This window comes from Bubalus kerabau, chromosome 23 (assembly GCF_029407905.1).
Source record: "Bubalus kerabau isolate K-KA32 ecotype Philippines breed swamp buffalo chromosome 23, PCC_UOA_SB_1v2, whole genome shotgun sequence".
Taxonomy (NCBI): domain Eukaryota; kingdom Metazoa; phylum Chordata; class Mammalia; order Artiodactyla; family Bovidae; genus Bubalus; species Bubalus kerabau.
In genome coordinates, this window is record NC_073646.1 from 37529577 (window position 1) to 37539082 (window position 9506).

Below are 9506 nucleotides of genomic sequence, written 5' to 3' on the forward strand. Positions count from 1 at the left end.
ATAGAACTACCATATGATCCAGCAATTCCACTTCTGACTCTATGTCCAAAGGACCTGAAATCAGTACCTCAAAGATATACCTGCATTCACATGCTCACTATAGCATTATTTACAATAGCTGAGACATGCTACTGCTGCTGCTAAGTCACTTCAGTCGTTTCCGACTCTGTGTGACCCCATGGACGGCAGCCCACCAGGCTCCCCCGTCCCTGGGATTCTCCAGGCAAGAACACTGGAGTGGGTTGCCATTTCCTTCTTCAATGCATGAAAGTGAAAAGTGAAAATTAAGTCGCTCAGTCCTGTCCGACTCTTAGCGACCCCATGGACTGCAGCCTACCAGGCTCCTCCATCCATGGGATTTTCCAGGCAAGAGTACTGGAGTGGGGTGCCATCGCCTTCTCTGGCTGAGACATGGGAGCAACCCAAATGTCCATTATCAGGCAGATGGATAAAGAAAGTGTGGCATGTACATACAATGAAATATTATTCAGCCTTACAGGAAATCCTGCCATTTGTGACAGGATGTATCTTGATAAATGTTCCATATGCACTTGAAAGATGTGTATTATTCTTTTGTTGAATGGATGTTCTCAATTAGGTCTAGGTAGTGAATAGTGTCTATTATTTCTTCAAATATTTTCTCTGTCCTTTCTCCTCTCTTTCAATACTCCAATTATACAATATTAGGCCATTTGAGGTTGTCCTAAAGCTCACAGATACTCTGTTCATTAATTTTTAAATTTTTTTCCTATCTTATTTCATTTCTTGTAGTTTCTATTGCTAAGTCTTTATGCATCAGTATTCCCTTTTGCAATGTCCTGTCTGCTGCTGATTCTCTAGTGTGCTTTTCATTTCTGACATTGTAGCTATCATCTCTAGAAACTCGTGTGTGCGTGTGTGCTTCTGTTTTATCTTCTTTAAAATATGTCTGTTAACATATTTAATCTTTCCTCTATCGTTTTGAATGTATGGAATATGTTGTAATAAATTATTTAATGTCTTTGTCTTTTTTTTCTTTTGGCTGTGTCCTGTGGCCTGCAGGATCTCAGTTCCCTAACCAGGGATTGAACCTGGGGCCACAGCAGTGAAAGCCTAGAATCCTAACCACTAGACCACCAGGGTTCTGTCTGATCTAATCAATATAGTCAATAGAATACTTCAAATTGTCTATTGAGTATCAGTTCTGAGTGGACTTCAAGTCACTGATTTTTTCTATTCATTTTGTTTAATTGCAAGCCTGGTTATTATTATTATTATTATTTATTGAATGCTAGACGTTGTAAAATTTATCTTGTGTGTTAGATATTTTTGTATTCCTAAAAATATTCTTGAGCTTTTTTTTTTGGAATGCAGTTATTGGGAATCTGATCCTTTTGGGTTTTGCTTTTGGGATTTGTTAAGTAGAACCACAACAGGGTTTAGTCTAGGTAGAATTATTCCTCACCATTGAGGCAAGGGTCTTCTGAGGATTACACCCAGTACTCCAAACTGGTTTTCCAGTTTGGCTGGTGGGAATAGGCACTATTCCTGGCCTGGCTTAGGTCCAGGTCAAGGCAGTTCTTTCCCCAGCTTTGAGTGGTTGTATCTTGATGCTTCCTTATTTTAAAACTGTCTAAGAACTCACATTTTTCTTTGAATAAAATTTATTGGACTTTGGTTTTTTTCCTTCCTTTCTCCTTCTTCTCTTCCTTCCTCCTTCCTCCCCCTCCACGTCTTTGGTTTTTCTAGCTTCCTTCCTTCCTTACCTCTCCCTCCCTCCCTTTCTCCGCACCCTCTCTTTCTTCCCCTTCCCCTCATGCTTATATCTATCCTGCCATCTCCTACTTTGCTCTGCAATTACATCTACTGTCATACTGGCTTCTTTTCAGCGCCTTAATTACATCAAGATTTTTTTTTCAACTTAAGGATTTTGTACATCTTTATCTGGATCTCTTTTTACCTTCAATGTTCTGGATAATCCTTATCTCAATTTAGAGACCTCAGCTTAGATGGCATTTTAAAAAGAGGCTTTCCCTTGTGACCGTTTGTGACAGTGATCTCCCTGTTTTACTGTACATAGTAAAGTCTTCTTTATCATCATTTAGCAATGGATATGCATTGTTTTGTTTCTCACGCTCTCCTTCCCTACTTCTAACGTCACCCCTTCACAGCCACACTTTCTGTGTAATAGTACTCCATTCCAAATCTCCGTTTTCCTTGTTCTATCACCACCCTACCTCTCCAGCCGCTGCAAGAGATAGACACCTGTGCCAGGGAGGTCTGTCTTTTTACTGCAGGCTCTGACACAGAGCGATTGCTCCAAGGGGGTGGCCACAGGGCTAAACTGTTGAACAGATTTCTTCCCTGGAGTTTTCTTGGAGGTGGAGGAGTATTGGATTTCAAGCTAAAAGTATGGCATGAGAGCTTCCAGCTGTATGGGTACTCTCCATCTAAAAATGTCTGAGAGAATGAGATCAGAGACCCAAGCCAAGATGAAAGGTGGAAAAAGAAGGCATTGACATGATTCAAGTAATTGGCTCTAGGTGATGCAGAGATTAGTTCTACCCCATTCACTGCTGTGATCCCACAACCTTCCCTTAAGATAGTGTAAGTTTTGTTTTAATGTCACTGGCAATTGAAGAATGTGAATTAATAAAAACTGTTAACCCAGCATGATATATTTATTTACTTTCTCTAGGTCTCATGGGGGAAGGGAGCATGCTTGCCTGTTTCTCACTGTGCACAATGCAGTGCTTGGGACCTAGCAGATGATCATCAAATACTGGTCAATAAATCAATACATAAATGCTATAACTACTTTAACTGGAAGGATATTAAGTGCTCGTAAGAATAAGAGCACCAAGTAAATCCTTAGACAGAAGTTTCAAAGAAAGTGGTGATACAGTGAATCTACTCAAAGAATAAACAAAATAAACTCGGTGAAATAAGACATTTCAGTATCTGAGTTGAGAAAAAGAAGCAAAGGATATCTCAATAGATCCTTCACCTCTAATGGTAACGGTAATGGAGAGGAAGAGAAGGGCATAACTGAGATGGGAGTAAATGAGGAGGAGATGTATAGCTACACCACTTAAAAATTCTGTATCTGTATCTGAAGTCTTTCCACATGTTATACTGATGTAGTCTAAAAAACTGGAGAATGACCAACAGCAAGGACGGGAAGTGCTACTGGGAATCACCACTCTCCATTACTTACCTTTTCTCCCGTGGTATGGCACATGGGGAAACCCTCCACCAGGTCCTGTGGGCAACAGGGACTAGATCTTCTTCAGATTGTCTTCTCCAAAGGGTTGGATGGAAAGGGGTAAGAGAGTCTGGGTTTCAAGATGGTAAAATAAACCAGGGACTCTAGGAACTGTTTCTCTCCACGGTTAACTGGCCCTTGGAGATGAAATTCCCATGTTGTCTTCTGAGCCACAATCCTCAAAATATCCCGGCCCCCTGACCCCTACAAACAAACTTTAAGCAAAGCCCTTTGGGAATGCTTATCTCATGCACGATGCAAGCCTAATTGGCACCCTGAGTAATGGTTTCCAGAAGAGATTTAGGGTGTGTCCTTTGGGTGGGAATCCCTGATGCCATGTCCCCCATTTGCCTCTGCTGACATAGATCCTCTGGGTTTAGGGAAGTTTTATTTCTCACAGATGATGCTCCTCTTTCTTCACGATTGGCTCATGTCAGGCCAAGTCTTTCCTCCTTCTAGCTGTTATGATTCCTGCTGAGGAAACGTCATGTCATCAGGAAGGGGCTTATTCTCAAAACACCGGTGCTAAAGGCCAGATTTTTACTTCATTAAGTGGGAAAGGAGGTGTAAAGCTAAGAAGAGAGTGCCTTGAATGATCCAATAGAACATGAAATCCAAAACATTTTTCTTTTGACTTTGGACTCACTGATGATGACGCTGGTATTAAGTATAGCTTCTTAACCAGGAAACATTAACGTAGATGGTTATGATTCAAGTGCTCATTGCTATCTTTGGATGGAGAAGTGGCTCATGTGTTTGGGGGCAGAGAAAGCATATGCATGATTCAAAGGCTCAACTAACAGATTAAAGAAAAGTTTAGTTACTTAATTTGTGCTGATGCATGATGATGGAGTTCAAAATCTGAACACATTTTGCAAGAGCGTTCCAGAATTACATACTGTCTTGCTCCTGCTGATGCTCTGTCATTCAGAGATTTAGTGTAAACAACAAAGACTGCGTAGATGATATCCTCCATCTATTCCTCTGTAAATGGCAGTTTTGAGAGTTATGATGGGAATCTGAGGAACATCTCAGAAAGGACCTGTTTGGATGTTCAGTAGCTAACGTGTGTGTCAGTGTGGAAGCATTCTGCACCTCCTGTTTAACTACTGTACTTGTGTTCCCCACAAGAAACTTTTACTTGAAACTAAGGCATCCTCTGGCATTGTCAGCATATCACTGGAACCCTCAAGTTACAGGCTGATGATTGGTGATTCCGTGAGGAAAGCAGCCTGAGAAGGCAGAGGAAAGTCTCTTGAGGGACATAAATCAGACCAGGGAAACTATTAGTGAAGTTCCTATGGGAGGAAGAGAGGCATGAACCAGACAATGGGGACATTTATTATGCTATGGAGATTTACAGAGAAAGATAGAAACTAATGAGGAAAGAGGGAAGAATATGGATCCCTAAGTAAAGGGAAATGTATGGATGTGCTGATGGGGCTGGAATGACCAGCGGGAATGTGGGGAACACTGGGCACTCAGACCACAGGAAGCTGAGTTTGAAATAACAGTGTAAGGCGACAGCCCTAAAGATGCTCCTCTGCTGCATGAAATGGAGAGAGATTACTGGTCAAATTACACCCGGAAGAATACATTCAATCCCGAGTTCTTCACTCTAAAAAGTAAGTAATCTGGAATACATGAAGATCCAGGAAGATGCTTAGAGGGAAAAACACAAAGAGGGATAGGGTGGGTATTTGGGGATCAATTTAGAGTATTTTTTTTTAAAGTTCACTTTCACTGTGGAGATTGAGCTCTTATTCTGATCAGTATTCATATGAGAATTAGGTAAAGGGCTGATTGGGAAATCTGGCTGATTAAATGTTGTGATCCTAGCTTTATCAGCCTGATTTGTAATTTTCATGCTCTCAGGTCTTCCTAGGTCATATCTTTCCTGTTTTCAAATACATAATTATGGTGGGTTTGTTATGTGTCACCTTGGCACCCATGCACCTCTCTTTAAACTAGACTTAATCTTCAATTGAAGAAGGCAATGGCACCCCACTCCAGTACTCTTGCCTGGAAAATCCCATGGATAGAGGAGCCTGGAAGGCTGCAGTCCATGGGGTCGCTGAGGGTCGGACATGACCGAGCGACTTCACTTTCACTTTTCACTTTCATGCATTGGAGAAGGAAATGGCAACCCACTCCAGTGTTCTTGCCTGGAGAATCCCAGGGGCGGCGGAGCCTGGTGGGCTGCCGTCTATGGGGTTGCAAAGAGTCGGACATGACTGAAGTGACTTAGCAATCTTCAAATAAAGACAATATCAATGTACCCTTCCACCTACCTGGATACAACTAGCCCATGTACAACCAAAAAACATGTAACCCTCTCCCAAGAAGAATATATAAAACACACTAACCTTTTATCCATAAAAAAGGTGAAATTAATTTTACTCCTAATTCATACTCTCCTTTTATGTCCTGTAACTTAAATACTGAGATATGAAGCTAACCATATTAATATATCTTATGTTAGACAAAGGGATGACTGAGTGAAATAAACAAATATTTAGTAAATATATCTATACATAAAATATTCACATATCAATAAGTAAGAAATGCATATAATATTTCAAGTTTTCATTCTGCAGCTGCTCACACAGTCATGGCTGGTTTTTCTAAATACCTTCTTTCACTACCCATTCCATATTCCCTTTGTCTTCAGTGGGTCACGGTTACGTGTTGGGTGGGAGAGCATCCCTAACCTTCACTCCTGAAGGATCTGGGCCATTAGCAGTCTTGTCTGAATTGGGTTGTTGTGCTTTTCCACTGATTTTCATCACTGGACATTTGAGTACAGAGTGCACCCTAGAAAATCTGAATTCCGGACTTGTTCCTCCTCATTCCCATGTAGTAGCACCTCAGTTTTCCCTTGCTAGTCAGGATCTATCACAGCCACTAGTGGAGTAACTTTCTTTGCTTGTTGATTCAGTGATAAGAAGAGTCCAAAGTGGCAGGGTGGCAGTCTCAGCTCTCAGTAAATGAAATTGTGTTGCCTGATGAAGGAATTCCTTTCTTTGTAACTCACAGAGCCCAAATGTGTGAGAGTAAAAAATTTGGCAGTGGATCCCAGTTATAAATGGTACAGTGGGGGACTCACTCCCACTTCCACCTCTTGATTTCTGGTCCCACGAACTGTTGCAACAGGAGAAACAGCACCATAAATTGATACAGAAATTTAGAACATATACCACATCTTAGAGGACAATGCCCCAGCAATATGAGGTGTTGTCAACTACCAGTTGCTGTAACTGAGTCTTCAGAAGTCTGTTTGGGCAACTGTCTCAGGATGCTGGAGAGTATGGAATAGACCAATGGATTCCTTCAACATGGGCCCATCCCCACATTTCATTTGCTGTGAAATGAACTCTTTATTTGGCAGTAATAACATCACTTCATGGAATAACATTATGGTGAACAGAGCTTTGTATTTATCCATAGGTGGTATCTTTTGACAGCAGCGCTGTAAGAAAGGGAGGCAAATCCATATGTAAAGTGTCAACTCCAATAAGAAAAAAGTAAAGTCCCTTCAATAATGGAAGCTATCCAGTATAATCAGCCTATCGCCAAGTGTCTGATATCACTATGGGATGATGTCATATCAGGGGCTCAGAGCTGGGTCTCTGTTGGCAGATGGGCACTCAGTGGTGGCTAGGCTGGCCGTGGTGACTACAAGTCCATGTTGTTGAGCCCATGTAGAGCCTCTATCCGTGCTGCTATAGCAAATCTGGGAGTCCATTGGCATGAACAGCACCGAGTGAGAAAGAAGGCCGGCGTCCACAGAAGAGGTTAGCCGTTGGAAAGGATGACTCATTTTGTGGGCCACAGTAGTGGATCTTTCTCCCTTGTTTTGCTGTGAATATTTGCATACTTTTGATGGTGTGCAGGATAGTTACAGGAGGCAGAAGGACGGCTTTGTTGTGTTTACTGGGGGATGATGTGTCATTTAAGGAGATGTGTTAAGTATATGTTTGCCAAATATACTGAAGACGAACTCTGGAGTTTTTTAATGTGTCATCTTGGCTAGGATGAACTACATTTACTAGAATTCCCGTTGCTGTGAGTTTCTGGTTAAGGTGGGCCACCTGAGAGATTCTCGGGAAGAGATTCTTGCCCCCTGAGGGCAGGGGGAAGCATCTGTTGCTGCTGATGTGCTCACTCCCCTCACTGGTGTGAGGCAGCCGTGGACCGGCAGTTACTCTGCCTTCCCCTGGACCTTCCTCTAGCTTCTCCGACTCTGCGGCCAGGACTGTGCGTTTAGCCCTGTTAAGCAGGCCTCCAGCTTGTGCAAGAGAAACCATGCCACCAATTCCAGAGGCAACAATAATGACATGGGTCTCAGTCTGCCCTTGTGGGATTTATGTCATGTTTGTGGGTTCCAGCCTGACCTTGAGCTACCACACTTTTATACCCATCTTCCCTTCCTGACTGCTTGCCTCATGGAGTTCAAGTTCTAGAATCAGATAGAAAGGTGACAGCTTTACATAGACTGCTTAACCAGCTTTCACAGTCAAGTAAGGCCAAATTTCTATACAATCCATTAAATGTATATGTATGTATAAATCTCTTGGTAGTTCAGCTTTTCTGGTTAAACCCTGACTGATGTAAGAAAAGATCTGTATATATATATTTTATATCATATATAAAATTTAGAGTGTATCTATAAAGTATGTATACTTTAAAAAGAACATATGTATATATACACATATAAATGTATATATCTTCCTTAATGAGGAGAGACTTGTTTAGAAGTCTAGCACTAACAAAGTCTAGGTATTCTGAAATTTCAGAGGGATCATATTTGTGAGTAGAGATCTGAAGTTCTCTTATTTTTAACAAGAGAAATTTCAATAATCAGAGCTGTTGAATAATTAGAACTAGAAAAATATTATTCTTCAAAATTCTTCTGTGGATCGAAAGAGGCTTATCGTCAGGTTGGATGAAGCCCAGTATTCCTGACATCACATTTCATCTCCACTTCCTGTTTCCCAGGGGCTGAGGACGGGGAGACGTGGCAGAGGAATCAGTCCTCTCTGGCAGACTTTGTCCTGGAAGGGCTCTTTGATGACTCTCTCGCCCACCTTTTCCTTTTCTCCTTGACCATGGTGGTCTTCCTTATTGCTGTGAGTGGCAACAGCCTCACCCTTCTCCTCATCTGTGCTGACCCCCGGCTTCACACACCCATGTCCCTCCTCCTCAGCCAGCTCTCCCTCATGGATCTGATGCACGTCTCCACCACCATCCCCAAGATGGCGACCAACTACCTCTCTGGCCAGAAGTCCATCTCCTTTGTGGGCTGTGCGACCCAGCACTTCCTCTATCCTTTGTGGGCTGTGCAACCCAGCACTTCCTCTATCTGACTCTGGGAGGTGCGGAGTGTCTTCTCCTAGCTGTCATGTGCTATGACCGCTGCGTTGCCCTCTGTCGTCCACTGTGTACACTCTTCTCATGAGCAGAAAGGCGACACTAATGATGGCTGCCGTGTCTTGGTTGGGAGCGTCCCTGAATTCCCTAATTTACACGGCAATCCTGATGCACCTCCCTTTCTGTGGGCCTCGGCAAATCCACCACTTCTACTGTGAGTTTCCAGCTGTTGTGAAGTTGGTATGCGGAGACATCACTGTGTATGAGGCCACAGTGTACATCAGCACCCTCCTCCTCCTCCTCCTCCCCATCGTCTTGATTTCTACATCCTATGTCTTCATCCTCCACAGTGTCATTCAGATGCGTGGGAGTAAGAGAAAGGCCTTTGCCACTTGCAGCTCTCACCTCACTGTGGTTTCCCTCTGGTTTGGTGCTTCCATCTTCTCATACGTGAGGCCCAGGTCCCAGCACACTCCACTGCAAGACAAAGTTGGTTCTGTGCTCTACAGCATCATCACTCCCACATGGAATCCACTGATTTATACTCTCCGGAATAAGGATGTAGCTAAGGCTCTGCGGCGGGTGCTGGGGAGAGACTTTATCATTAAAAGATCGCAAGTGCAGTTCTCCTGAGCACATTAGTGGGATTCTCATCAGCTCCGTCAATTGTTCTCTGTAAACTGCAATGATTTTTTCAAGGGTCCGGAGCCTTGATGACTACTGCAAAATTGCAGTGGTTAACAAACATTTCCAGTACTCTCACTTGCTCTCAGGCATCGAAGCCCCATACAGTAGCGTCTTAGTCCACTTGGGCTGCTGTAACAACACGACCAAGACTTGGTGACTTAGACAACAGACATTATTATTTCTCACAGTTTCGGAGGCTGAGTCG

At 42.8% G+C, this 9506-nt stretch overlaps 1 protein-coding gene across 1 annotated transcript; it reads left to right on the forward strand.

Moving 5' to 3' along the window:
* Positions 1 to 8268: 8268 nt before the first annotated feature.
* Positions 8269 to 9247, forward strand: LOC129637750 (olfactory receptor 2AE1). Its single transcript, XM_055562021.1, is given in 3 exon segments — positions 8269 to 8533; positions 8569 to 8682; positions 8685 to 9247. Coding segments are annotated over 3 exon segments (858 nt in total). The 5' UTR covers positions 8269 to 8352.
* Positions 9248 to 9506: the final 259 nt, after the last annotated feature.